General features: G+C 40.8%; 1 protein-coding gene across 1 annotated transcript in view; it reads left to right on the forward strand.

Annotated features, from left to right (window-relative positions):
• The window catches only part of Dnah12 (dynein axonemal heavy chain 12), a 155,622-nt gene extending 141,421 nt beyond the window's left edge, over nt 1–14,201 (forward strand). Inside the window, 7 exon segments of the mRNA XM_051140594.1 lie at nt 423–611; nt 2,097–2,200; nt 6,293–6,497; nt 8,191–8,328; nt 9,015–9,106; nt 11,402–11,469; nt 13,988–14,201. Of these exon segments, the coding sequence (XP_050996551.1) occupies nt 423–611; nt 2,097–2,200; nt 6,293–6,497; nt 8,191–8,328; nt 9,015–9,106; nt 11,402–11,469; nt 13,988–14,178 (987 nt within the window). The 3' untranslated portion in view covers nt 14,179–14,201.
• The last annotated feature ends 673 nt before the right edge of the window (nt 14,202–14,874 follow it).

The following is a 14,874-nucleotide window of genomic DNA, read 5'->3' on the forward strand; positions in this document are numbered from 1 at the left end:
TTTATGTATGCAGAAGCTTCATTGAGAAGATTGAAAACCAAAAGAAGCAGTTTACTTTGGAGTTTATAAAGCCATTTAAAAACACGGTGACTGTAGGGAACTGAGAAAACAAAGGAAAAGCCTTGGACTTTCAGGGCAATGAATCATGAAAAGTGATTAGGAATGTATGAAGGACGCTAATGGAGGATAAGGTTATCAGAGTGAAACCTGCGCAAATGCATCTAGGACAGCTTTCTGTCTCTAGTAAGAAGACACTCTCTCCTCTTCTTGGCACAGCACGACACTCTGTTAGGCAGGTGAAGTGAGGCTCATATTAAATTGCCTTTAGCTTGAAGCAATGGTTATGCCAAGGTGGTGTATTTTGGAGTGGGGGTCCTGATCCCAGTCAATATATGATGCGTGTTTAATCTGTTTTCTAATAGAAACTTCCGTTTACTCAAGAACCTGAGATATTCGGGTTACATGAAAATGTTGATATCTCCAAAGATCTTCAACAAACAAAAGTCCTTTTTGAGTCCTTGCTCCTCACCCAAGGAGGCTCCAAGCAGACAGGCTCCTCAGGAAGCACTGACCAAATTCTATTAGAAATTGCTGAAGATATCCTCGATAAGGTAAGACTTGACTTAAAGTGTGGTGGTTATGCCATAGTAGAGACTTAATCTGTCCTGGGGACTCCATGAAGAAGCACCGGAACTCTTAGCCAGATGCTTTACTTAGCACACACTAGTTTCCAAATCTGCCAGCTAGTGAGAATGGTTTCCGCTGTTGTAAGGTTTTCTAAGGACATTAAGGAGAACATTAATTTCAAGTAGTTTGTAAAATGCCTACTGCATAGCTACGTTCTTAGTCACTATAGTTGTGGATGAACTAATGAGCATGTGGTTTATTTTTATTTCTAAATAAAAAGTTTAAAAATCTTTTTAAAAGTGGAATGTTATGAACTTGCTGGTTCAAGGAGAACATGTTCTGTTTTGTTTTGTGTTTATGTACACCTTAGGCAGTGGGAGTCACAAGGAGGCAGTAGCAGCACTCAGCTAGCAGCTGTGCATTCCCTTCCCGTCCTATAGTCCGTGATCTCAGCCTACTAGGTGGTGCAGAGTGCTGCTGTGTTGTCATCCTTTCGTCTGTGTCTAAACTCAGTACTAAGTGACTAAGGGAAATTTGAACAAATAGGATCCTCAACAGCAGTCTCTATAGCTCCCTTCCAACGTAACCACTATGAATATGCCCATGCCTTTGACACCCTGGCAGAGCAGGCCAATAGACCCCTCCCTTGGGAGCCCATGGCTGTAGCGCTACAGGGTCCCCAACAGTAGGCCTGCCTATACTCTTTGAAGTGAGAGGGGAGTGGCACGTCTTGCCACCCTGAGGGAGGCCAACAGTCAGTCCTGGCCTCCAAGCTGCTGCTTTTGCAATCTGCCTCTCCACACCTGCTTCTGTGGTTTACCTGCGGGGAAAGGCTCTTGACTTCATGAATGCTGCCTCCAGTAAGATCCTAACAAGCTGGCAGAACATTTAAGGCTCTGGGGGAGGGAGGTGTGCTGAGTCAAAATCACTGGTGTGACACCACTTAGAATCTTCAGTACAACCATGGACTCTTACACTGGGACAGGAAGGGCAGCTTGACTCTCCATTCAACCATTTCCTGACTGGGAAACTCCCTTGCCACTTCAGGGCCATGAAGTCCAATGTCGTAGGACTTGTCAGCATTCCAACATCCTTACTGTCGCTTCACCCCAAGTGTTTGTGAGTAGTGCATAGAAATCACATACTAAGCAGCTTTCTCTCTCCCTGTGCCCTACAGCACTTCCACATTTACAAGATTAGCTACTTGATAGGAGGGTCGGTTAATCAGTGGTAATTGGTTATAAGTGAACGTAAAACACTTACAAAATTATAAATACAGTTTATCAATGGAGAACAAGGCTTAGTTTTCAAGAAAGAAACTATACAGCCTTTCAGAAATCTGATGTCCTCATCTGTAAGTGGAAATAATGGTGATTACCAAAGTGGTAGCTGTTACTGACATTATGGCCAAATGAAACTCAGTGTCTATTCTGAACGTAACTTGTGGTTTTCAACATCTGTCCATTCAGCTCCCAAATGATTTTGACATTGAAGCAGCACTACAGAATTACCCTGTGAGGTACGAAGAGAGCATGAACACCGTGCTCGTGCAAGAAATGGAACGGTTTAACAAGTAAGTAAGTCCCCAGGGACTCAGAAAGTAACCAACCAAAACTGACAATGACACACTGGTATGAAATTTTAAAATCTTTAAAAATATATTTAAATGCACCATTTTATTTTTTTAAGCACCATAGCCTTTTGTCCCAGGAAAAACTCTTTTTTTTTTCTAATAACCCATATACATTTGTTTATTTTTTCTTTTTTTTTAAACTTTTTTCCATATACATTTATTTTATTACACATGCATAAAACAAACTACATACAGCAGAGAGAACCTTGTGACAATCATGAGTTCTATAAATGTCACATTTATAGTGATTTGGCTATTTGTATTTGTCAAACTTGAAGTAAATATCTTTCCTGTCTTGTTGGGTCTAAATTTCTGAATGAAATTCAATAGCTATCTTATTTCATCTCTATTAACGTAACTCCTTTATCTTGATCTAAAAAGATCTTATCCCCTAACCAACTAAACTTGATTGTAGAGCTAAACTATTTGTTCTTCAACACCCCTCAGAGACTTGAGAAAGAATAAGACTTAAATTCCTGAGTGAACCAGCAGTGCAAGTTAGCAGCTTCCAAAGTGAGCAAAATGACTGAGACAGTTTGCTGCCTGAACAGTCACCCAACATTGTCTATAACATTGGTGCCTCTTCTTCATCCTTCTGGCCCAGTGTTTCTGCCAGTCTTATTGGCAAGGCAGGAACTACTGAAGACTTGCTTCTTCATACCACATGGAACCTTCTCCAAAATAGACCATATAACTGGTCACAAAACAAGCCTCAATAGATAACAAAAAATTCAAATAATCCCCTGCATCTTATCAGACCACCATGGCCTAAGGCTGAGCATCAACAACAGTAGAATTAACAAAAAGCATATAAACACATGGAAACTGAACAATGTTCTACTCAATGGCATCTAGGTGAGGGATGAAATAAAGAAAGAAATTAAAGACTTTCTAGAATTCAATGAAAGTGAAGGCACAACATATCCAAACCTTTGGGACACAATGAAAGCAGTGCTAAGAGAAAAGTTCATAGCACTAGGTGCCTTCATAAAGAAATTGGAGACATTTCATACAAGCAACTTAGTGGAACACCTGAAAACTATAGGAAAAAAAAAAAAAGAAGCAGACACACCCAAGAGGAATAGATGGCTGGAAATAATCAAACTCAGGGCTGAAATCAATAAATTAGAAACAAAGAAAACAACTCAAAGAATCCACGAAACCAAGCTCTGGTTCTTTGAGAAAATCAACAAAGTAGACAAACCCTTAGCCAAACTAAGTAAAAGGCAAAGGGAGAGTACCCAAATTAACAAAATCAGAAATGAAAAGGGAGATATAACAACAGATATAGAGGAAATCCAAAGAATCATTAGGTCTTACTTCAAAAGCCTATATGCCACAAAATTTGAAAAACTCTTTTATAATGTAAAAATGATGAGGAAAAATAAATTTAGCCGTATTGACTAGAAATAGTCATTAGTCACATAACTGCTCATCTGTTACTGTCTTCTTCACAAAGTAAAGATGGGGCTGACGCGATGGCTCAGTGGTTATGAGCACTTGTGCTTTTCCAGTGGCCCTGAATTTAGTTCCCAGAAGTCCTATCAGGCAGCTCACAACCACCTGTAATGCCAGCTCCATGATTTCCAACTGCCTCTTCTTGCCTCTTCTGGCAACTACACCCATATACACCCAAACATACACATAATTAGAAAGAAAAATCTTTTAAAAAGAAAGAAAGGAAGGAAAGAAGGAAGGAAGAAAAGAAAGGAACAGAGTAAGCCTAGACTAGTGCTGTATGTCCTTTCTAGCAATTTCTAACACTGACATGTGCTTCCTTTCTATTTATTTTTAAGTTCCTTTAGACATGACCTTGTTTATTTGTTGGTTGGTTGGCTTTTGAGACAGAGTATAGCCCAAGCTGGCCTCAAATTTGCCATGTAATTCACACTGACCTTGACCTAACGCTGCTACCTCAGCCTATAAAGATGCTGCATTACAGGTGTGCACTGCTGTGCCTGGCTCCCTTTTCTTACTGAGGTTGATTAGGTACCCCATGATAAACAAAGTATTTGCTATGACTTTTATTGATATTTTTGTAATTCAATACTGAATAAAGAAATAGAAAGTTGTTTTGTTATTCTTGTAGTATTTCTGTGTTTATTTTGTTTTCCTAGACTATAAGGCTGGGCGAGGTGGCACATGCCTTTAATTCCAGCACTCAGGAGGCAGAGGCAGGAAGATCTCTGTATGTTCGAGGCCAGACTGGCCTACAAAGAGAATTCCAGGCCTGCCTCTGCCTCCCGAGTGCTGGGATTAAAAGTATATGCCACCAGCCCCAGCCCTTCGGTGACATTTTGCTTACATAAATTAGGTCCTCCCAAAATAAGTCCAAAAAGCCCTTATGAAAGTTCAAATGTGGTGCCTCATAACTATAGGAAAAACAATCCTAGAATTCATATAATTCGTAAAGAATCAAAGTATCACAAATATTTAATGTAGTTACAAGCAAAAAGAGCAAAGCTGGAAATATCATACCACCTAAACTCAAAGTATACTATAAGATGGCAGTTAAGTGAAACAGCATTAACCAATGGGACAGAAGAAAGAGCTCAGAAAACAGACAGTATACATTCATAATCAATGCTACTTGACATCCCTGCTAGTGGTATACAATGGAGGAGCTACAGTATCATTATACATGGTGTTGGGGAAACTGAACGTGCATAGGACAAAGGAATGAAATTGGACCTTACGTCATACCACATGCAGAACTAATTCAAAATAGATGAACACTTAACACAAGGCCCAAAAGTATGCTGCGGGTGCAGCTCCATGATAGACCACACCTAACATGCATGTAACTCATCAGTCCCTGAGCTCAATCACCAACCAACAAACAAAAACCTGAGACTGTAAAACTACTGAATGAAAGCGTGTAGGGAAATTATGTAACTTTAGTCTGGGCAATGATGTTTTTTCTTTAAAATCTGACTGCTCCCTCTTCCCTGCCCAGGGCAAAGATAGACAAATAGAATTGCTGCAAAATACAAAGATTTTCCATATCAAAAGAAACAATCGTGTAATGAGAGATATAAATCATAAGAATCACATGACTTATAGAAATAAAACAAATATTGTCATTACTCAATGGGCAAGAGACTTAAACATTCTCACATAAGATATCCAAAGGCCAAGTATTAGAAGAAAGACCAGCACCAGCATCTATAAGAGATGCAAATGAAAATCATAAAAGCCATTCCTTACTCTCATGAAAATAAATTAGTACAGCCATTATGTGAAATGACATGAAGGGTCCTCAACAAATACAAAAGATACAAAAAAAGAAAAAAAAAAAGAAAAAAATAATTACCATGTTGCCCAGCAGTCCCAAGGTCAATCCCTATGTCAGAGAGATGTCTCTACTTTTCGGCTCACTGCACCACTATTCACAGTTACCATGTTACAGAATCAACTTGCATCCATTAAAAAAAAATAAAGGAAATGTGATACGACCAGATAGTAGCATTTATTCCTAAAAAGGAAGGAATTCTGTCATTTGTAGCAACAGTGATGGAATTGAAGAGTATTTGCTAAGTGAAATAAGCTAAACCTAGAAAGACGAATACTATACGTTTCCATTTTTGTGGACAACACCTAATCTTGTATGAGCAAAGAATGTAACAGTGGTTATCCAAGCCTGGGACATGGGATGATTGGGAGATGGGAGTCAGGGAGTGCAAAGTATCAGCTAGACAGAAGGGAGAAGCTTGGTTTGTCATGTCAGTCACACAGCATGCCTAATACAGATAATAATTCTGGCCTACATAGCCAATTCCAAGTCATCCAGGACTACATAGTAAGACCTTGCCCCCCCTCACCCCCAAAAAAGTATTAATGACAAATTTTTTAAATGCTTAATCAAATGTCACCTATAGTTCCCTCACATACTATCTATCAAGTGGACATAGCCATGCTTTGCGAAACATACCCATAAAACTGTCACTGTTTCCTGCTGTCTCTTTTGCAGACTGTACATTGATATTTGCTATCACATATATGTTGTTGATAACACAATTTCTTTCATTGCAGTTTAATTAGAACTATACGTAATACTCTGCGGGACCTTAAAAAGGCGATTAAAGGTATAGTTGTAATGGACTCTGCATTGGAAGCACTTTCGAGCAGCTTGCTTATTGGGAAAGTTCCAGAAATGTGGGCAAAACGATCATATCCAAGTCTCAAGCCCCTTGGAAGTTACATCACGGATTTCCTAGCCCGGCTGAACTTTTTAGAGGTAAAATATTAGGTAGATAGGTAGATAAGTAGATAGATAGATGATAGATAATTTTATACTTATATATTATTCAAGTAAAAAATATTCTGGCCGGGCGTGGTGGCGCACGCCTTTAATCCCAGCACTCGGGAGGCAGAGGCAGGCGGATCGCTGTGAGTTCGAGGCCAGCCTGGTCTACAAAGTGAGTCCAGGATGGCCAAGGCTACACGGAGAAACCCTGTCTCAAAAAACCAAAAAAACAAAACAAACAAAAAAAATATTGCCAAAATTACCACATAGCACAATATATACTTGTCATTGTTGAATAGGGAGATATTAGTAATCAACTATAGTCATTTTAATGTCCCCAGGGTGAGTAGAATGTGATTGGTAGTTTCCTGATTATCTAACCAAACTGTGTGAATATCATAAAATGCACACATTTTGAAGTACTAAGAAGAAAATGGAAATTTTACTTTAGTCAAACTCAAGTGACATTTATATTTATGAAAGTTCTAAGTCTGTGATTCCCAAACACTACTGTTTAATGTTACCTACTGATTTTAATACCCAAAGAAAGTCACAAAGGGCCCAAAGCTTAAATTTATCAACATTTGTCCTTTGTTTTAAAAATCAGAGCTTTGTCTTATACCTTATCTCAAAAATGGGAGACATTCTTTGAAGTTCCCTTACCCTGCACGTGTGCATGCATGTATATACACATGTGCACATATATGTGGGCATACACACAAAGATGTTCAGGGCACAGAAAAAGATAAGGCAGGAGACTGGTTTTCTTCCTTGGTTCCTCTGCTTTCTCATCTCATTGTTTATATTTACACAAAGGTATAATGTGGGGAACATTACAAGCATACTCTGAGAGTAGGGTATTCCCCAAAAGTTGTAGCACATGCTTTCACATCTTTGGTTTGTGCTGTGTCACTTGCCACCATGACTTGAAGTATGATTGGCAGATATTAATCATATGCCCCACTTCAGGACGCAGTGAGAGTTCTGCAGCCAGAAAGGCTGGACTGAAAGTGCAGGGGGAGTGAGCAGTGCTCATTCTGCACAGACAGGATCACCATGTAGTCCTGGCTACTTAAAGAATTCCTGAAAGTAAAGGACACACTTTAAAATATATGTTAGGGCCAGGTGGTAAAGGATCTTGAACAGGAGGCAAGGAGGTTTGGTTTCTCTTTGGTGAGCCACTGAGCAATTATGCAAGATGGCAAATCTGGTTCAAACTGCATGGCCAGATGTGTTTAAATGATATTGTTTAGATACTGAGTAGTCAGGAGCCAGAGGACTGTGCACACTGGAGGAGAAAGCAGATTGAGAGCCCCTGACCCCGGAGGGCAATGCCCTTGCAGACAAGGAGGTACAAGCATCCCAGATCTGGAGTAGCACAAGCTATAGCTTTCTAAAAATGGCGGCCCTTCTTTGGGCTGAGCAATACAATGGCTACCTACACAAGTACATCTAGCCTTTTTTGCAGAAGATTGGATTCTTTCAGATTAAATATACTCAAATTAATGCTGGAACCATGTTGAATTTCCAAGAATAACTAGAAGAAAAAAAGGAGGGAACAGGAGCATTTGAAGTCAGGAGAAGTCTTGTGATGGAAAGTGGGGACAACATAGGGAAAAATCAAAATCAGGAACTGTATATGCAATGACACTTTTGTAAAAATGCATTTTGTTTCTCTTTATAGGAATGGTTCATGTTGGGGAAACCCAGTGTGTTTTGGATCTCTGGTTTCTTTTTCACCCAAGCCTTTTTAACTGGAGCTATGCAGAATTATGCCAGAAAATACACCATCCCTATTGATTTACTAGGCTACGAATTTGAGGTACAAAAGGTCACTCCTTTAAGTCAACAGCATGATGTTAAATCACTCATATATTTAAGCAAGAATTTGCAAAGTTTATGTATTAAGGCATAATTAAATTACTTATCTATTCTTTGTGTTTTATAAAGTATATAATTTTGTCTTGCTGTATCTAGAACTTCCACAATCTCAGTATTTGATAAATATTATCCAGTATTGTTCTTACGTTGACAAAAATTAATGTGAGGTACAGTAAAATGCTTCAAAATAACTGTGCAAGGCTGGATAGATGGCTCAGTTAGCAACATGCTTGCCACGGCAGCATGGGGAGCTGAGCTCTGCTCCCAGAACCCATGTGAAAATGCTGGGCAGGTGACGTGCATTCGCAGTGCCAGTGCTGGGGAGGACAGTTAGGCCCCTGGGGCTCACTTGCCAGTCAGCCAAGGTGGGCAGCTCCTGAAGAATGAAACCCAAGGCTGCCCTCTGGCCTCCACACACACACATGCATACATATGCTTACGTCCCTGTATGAGCGTGCATGCACCTGTACACACACCAATAGCTATACAGTATTATATATTTTTATAAATTATGGCTGAAAATTGTATAAGCAAACAAAGTTTTTTCTTAACAGAGTCCTGACAGGGTTTTCTTTATAAGATGAAGGTATGTGATAAAGAACATTAATAGTGTGGGTTTCTCTTCAGGTGATTCCTTCTGATACCTCTAACACTCCACCAGAAGATGGGGTTTATATCCATGGATTATATCTTGATGGCGCACGCTGGGACAGGGGCAGGTTAGTACCCTGAATGTGAACCCCTCTGCTGCCATAGACTAATCATAGTGTGATAGATAGCCTCCTGTCTTCTTCCACACCAAAGCATCTCTCCTGAGAGAGCAATGTATCACCAGAGTTCTCACACAAACAGCTAATCCAGCTGGTGCAGCTGAGGAGTAATTGTTTTCAGGTCCTAACACTTTCAGCTAATAGTCCAGTGGTCTCATTAGTAGAAATTTTAGCAGAAATTTTTTTTGCTTCTACTTGATAACAGCTCCCTTCCATCTTATAATGTGTAGGGCTGAATCGGTTTAAACAACTGACAGTTTAATAAAGTTCCCATTTGTTGAATAGAAATCATCTGTTTACATTTGAGTTTGTGTGCTGTATTGTGTGTGTGTGTGGTGTGTGTGTGTTTCTGTGTGTCTGAGAGAGAGAGAGAGAGAGAGAGAGAGAGAGAGAGAGAGAGAGAGAGAGAGAGAGAGAGAGAGAGGAGATTGATTTCCAGCTTTGTTTTTAGAAACATAAGAAGAAATTATTTTTTAAAAAAAAGAAGAAGAAATTATTAAGCTTTTGCTGCCGTAAAATAGGTAGGGATGAAAAGGCAGAACATTTTTCTCTTAGAGCCCTGGTCCTTAACAGTTCATTTATCCAAACAATCTATTTTCAAAGGCAGGGCTGGACTTCGCTCCCAAGTGTGTGAAAGATGGAAGTAGATAAAAGTCAGTGGTGAGGGAGCAATTCTGCAGAGATAATTGCAAGACAAGGTTCTGAAGAGGCCCAGTCCACAGTTCAAAGTCTCTCTGAGACTCATGGCAATCTCTTAACTGTAATCACCTATAAAATCAAAGAGCAGATGATGTGCTTCCAACATACAGTGCATGGATACACATTCTAATTTCAAAGTAGGGAAGCGAGCATAGTGAGGAGACACTGAACCAAAGCAAGACCTAAAACCAGCCGGGCAAACACCAGACTCTGCATCTCCAAGTTCAAACCACCACAACCAGCTACGTAGGCTTCACTTCTCTCCATCTTTCTTCAATCTCTCTGTCTCTGTCTCTCTTTTTCTCTATCTCTATGTGAGGTGTGTGTGTGTGTGTGTGTGTGTGTGTGTGTGTGTGTGTGTGTGTATGTGTGTGTGTGTGTGTGTTCTGGGACTTGATCCCAGGGCCTCACTCATGCTAGAAAAACAGTTACTGAGTAAATAATCCCCACAAAAGTATAGTTCAGGCTGGCCTTAAATTTATTATCCCCTTACCTCATCCTCTTAAGCATTTTCATACTGATGTGCACCACCACCATGCCTGGTTTTACTACCTTGTCAATTTATTCCATTTTTCTTTGCCTTCTTATATATTTAGTTTTCCGTCCTTTTTAACAAAAAAGATGTAGCATATTGAAAAGAAAGCAGATTCTCTATAGAGGCAGACTGACTTTTTTTAAAGTTTATTTTGCTTTGTTTTACCTTGTTAATCAAAGTCTCACTCTGTAGCCAAGACTGAACTTGGACTCCCAGTGTCCTCCTGGCTCAGCTTCTTTGGCTTATGGGGTGAGCCACCATGCCCAGCTTACATGTCAATCCTGACGCTGCCAGGAACTCTGAAAGATTATTCTGAGCCGTTGAGCCTCTGCTCTATCTGTAGGCTGGGACAGGGCATGATCATTGTGAGTGTAAGATGTGGTGAAACAGTGTCTGCTTTGTGAGCATTCTGTAAAAACTGGCAGACGTTGGAATTTGCTCACTGTTTTAGTCTTTGCCTTCCCACAGTCTTCACTGGTTTCTCTTAGCTCCTCACTGCCTCCTCCTTCTCCTCGTTCTCCTTCTCCTCCTCCTCTTCCTTCTCCTCCTCCTCTTCCTCCTCCTCCTCCTCCTCCTCCTTCTCCTCCTCCTCCTCCTCCTCCTCCTCCTCCTCCTCCTCTTCCTTCTCCTCCTCCTCTTCCTTCTCCTCCTCCTCCTCCTTCTCCTCCTCCTCCTTCTCCTCCTCCTCCTTCTCCTCCTCTTCTCCTCCTCTCCTCCTTCTCCTCTCTCCTCCGTCTCCTCCTCCTTCTCCTCTCCTCATCTCATTCTCATCCTCTCCTCTCCTCCTCTTCCTCCTCCTCCTCCTCCTTCTCCTCTCCTCCTCCTTCTCCTCCCCCTCCCTTCCCTCTTTCCCTTTCCATTCTTCCTCCTCTCTCTTTTTCTATAAATCCAATACTTTTTCTGTATCTCTGGTCCTCTCTTGCATTGAAGGCCAATGTTTAGTTAGCAATGTTGTTCTAATGAGAAAATTCCAGAAATAACTGATAATGTCCATTGATTTCTCTTTGCAGTGGACTGCTTGCTGAACAACATCCCAAACTTTTGTTTGACCTGATGCCCATCATATGGATAAAACCAAGTAAATACATTAACAAAATACATTTGAGTTTTACAGAGAATGATAACAGATATTAATCGTTCCCCTTAATAAGTTTTTGTTCAAACCTTTTAGGATTTAATTCGGTTATGATTTATAAAAGATGGACTACCTGTGCTGTAAATATTTTGTGGCATTTATATTATTTTGGGAACATCATTCCACTTCTTCTTTTCTTTTTTTTTTTTTTTTTTTTTTTTTTTTGGTTCTTCGAGACAGAGTTTCTCTGTGTAGCCTTGGCTATCCTGGACTCACTTTGTAGACCAGGCTGACCTCAAACTCATAGCAATCCGCCTGCCTCTGCCTCCTGAGTGCTGGGATTAAAGGCGTGCGCCACCATGCCCGGCCATTCCACTTCTTTATGCTCTTAGTTTATAGAAGACGTGCTTTCAAGGGCTGGAGAAATGGTTCAGCAGTTAAGAATGCTTGCAGAGGGTACAGTTGGGTTCCCAGTGCCCACATCTGACAGTTTATAACTCTTAGCTCCAGGGCATCTGACACCCTCTTCTGGCCTCAGCAGGCACCAGGACATATACACACAGATGTACATACATAACACAGAAATGTAAAAAGAAAAAATAGCCATTTTTCAAGATCTTCACACTCCTATGACAGATCTCACGCAGTGTCGGCCTCTCTTTTGCCTCCACACACTTTGGCTGAGCTCCTTTGCTCAGTGTGCAGAAGTGCACAGGGCTTCATGCAGACCCCACTAGTGCCCAGTATCTTCTGGCTGTAAGAGACCTCCAGGCTGTGGAGCCAACCAGGAGACCTAAGACCCACTGGAAGCCACCTGGGAGAAGAGTCAACTTACCATTAGAGGAGGTGCTCACTTACTCTTTGTACCATCCTCATCTTCCTTTCTTTCTTTTTGTTGTTGTTGGGTTTTCTGTTTTGTTTTGTTCTTTGAGTCAGGGTTTCTCTGGGTAGCCCTGGCTACCCTGTAACTTGCTTTGTAGACTAGGCTGGCCATGAGCCCAGAAATCCATCTTCCTCTGCCTCCTGAATGTTCGGACTAAAGGCCCATCATTGTTTTTCTGCAAGTAAACTAATAACAATGATAATGAGACTCGTTCATTTTTCTAGTTTTTAAACAATTATTTTTAGTTTTACTTTGTTGAAATGCTTGTGATCAAAACTGGAGCCTCACACAGACCAGGCAGGTGCAGCGCTGCTAAGTTATACCCTGCACCTAATGTTCCTATTCTTAAATAACAGTGGACGAACACATTCAGAGTACCCACAGTCACCACCCAACCTATGAAACATCTTCCCTATCAATGGGATGCAACTATGGCAAGGGAAGCTTTCACTTAGAAAAACTCTTTACCACCTTATATCTGGCTTATAGGCATTGCACATAGATTATTTGGTGAGTTTACAGGAGTTGGTATATTTTCCTTACTAGTAACTTGCTTTAAAAAAAAAAAAAAAGCTGGGTGTGGTGGTACACGCCTTTAATCCCAGCACTCGGGAGGCAGAGGCAGGCAGATCACTGTGAGTTTGAGGCCAGCCTGGTCTACAAAGCCAGTCCAGGACAGCCAGGGCTACACAGAGAAACCCTGTCTCGAAAAAATAACAAAAGCCAGTAGGAACCTCAGCTGCTTCTTACTGAGATGTTAAAGCTGGCTGGAAGGGAGTGCCAGCTTCCACACCTGCAGGGACAGTGTACTTCTTGGCGTTTGCTTTATTTGTAATTCAAAATGTCCAGTACAGTTCTAAAGCATTCTATTGGAGTTCTAAGTAGTTTCCCCAAATCCCCACCACACATTATATTTGACTTCTTTCCTATCTTGTCCCCTTTCTCCCTCCCTCCATGTCCTCTCTGGAGATTTTTCACACTTGTTAAGAGATCAAAACTGTTTTTAAGGTTTATTTTTGTCGGGGCTGAAGAGATAGCTCAGCAGTTAAGAGCACTTGCTGCTCTTCCAGAGCCTCCAGGTTGTTTGCCCTGCACCCGTGTTGACTAGTTTACAACTGCCTGTAACTCCAGTTCCGAGGGATCCAGTGTCCTCTTCTGAACTCTGTGGGCAACTGAACTTATGTTCATATACTCCCATCCCCACATAAAGAAACACACATGTATACACCTGAGTATTTTAAAGAGTTCTTATTTTTTAAGCCATGTGTTTGTCTGTGTGCGCTATATATGTGTGCAGGTGCCTGTGGAGGCCAGAAGAGGGCGCCAGATCACCTGGATGTAGAGTTCTAGAAGGTTGTGAGCTGCCAGATGAAGGTGCTGGAAACTGAGCTGGGGTTCTCTGGAACAGCAGCCAGTGCACTTAACCACTGAGCCACTTCTCCAGTCTCATAAGAGAACAAACTTTACAATCAACTCCTGATTTCTAGACCTAGACTCATGCACCATATGAAAGTGCTTGCCTTGACATACCAACTATTAAAAAAATGTTACACAGTAAACAACTGTTCTTTTAGAAACAGAGGCTGTTTCCTCTTTCTTTAATGGATATGTTTCTGTCTCTCTCTTTTCTTTTTCAAGATGTAAAGCTCAAGATTGTGAAGTCAAATGCCTATACCTGTCCCCTCTACAAGACAAGTGAACGGAAAGGAACTCTTTCCACTACAGGACATTCTACCAACTTTGTCATCGCAATGCTGTTAAAGACAGACAGTCCCACTCAGCACTGGGTCAAACGTGGCGTGGCCTTGCTTTGCCAGCTGGATAACTAAATTGAACACATTTAGAAAATGTCCAATGATTTTATTTTCACTTACTTAAAAAGTTTCCCAAGCTGATACTGTGGTGTTGTTCTTTGAACCTGTCCCTGCCCACATTCTGTCTGATGTGCCACCTTTGATTTTAAAACCCTATAACCACATTGCTTTGTGAGTTTAGCTAAACACTTTCAGAGAAAATATGAAACAAAGTGTTACTTTGAAGCATATGAAAATCTTTGTAGATTTTATCTAGTTTCTTAAAGTTTGGTTTAAAAAAAAACATACGAGCTGGACAATTAAGTGGTTGTTGTTGTTGTTTTCAAGGGCTTCTGTGTGTAGCCTTGGCTGTCCTAGACTCTGCCTGTAGAGATTGTTGTGCAGAGATTACAGAGATCTGCCTGCCTCTGCCTCCCCGAGTGCCCAGAGATACATTTAATTTATATTAGAAGGTATATTCTTTCACTAGTGTTGTCCTTTCTCCAGCTCCAATTGTTATATACTTTCTTCTACCATAAGCTCATGAGCACTAACATTTAAAATAGTTAAAAGCATGGTGAGGATAATATTCATGCAAAGAGCCAAAATCTGTATCTCATACTTCTAAGATATTATTTCAATTTCTGAAAGCACCCTCATGACTAACAAGGAAGTGAAGATGACATGGTAGGACTGGCTGGTAGATAGTGCCAGTTCCCATGGCTACAGCAG

This window comes from Acomys russatus, chromosome 3 (assembly GCF_903995435.1).
Source record: "Acomys russatus chromosome 3, mAcoRus1.1, whole genome shotgun sequence".
Taxonomy (NCBI): Eukaryota; Metazoa; Chordata; class Mammalia; order Rodentia; family Muridae; genus Acomys; species Acomys russatus.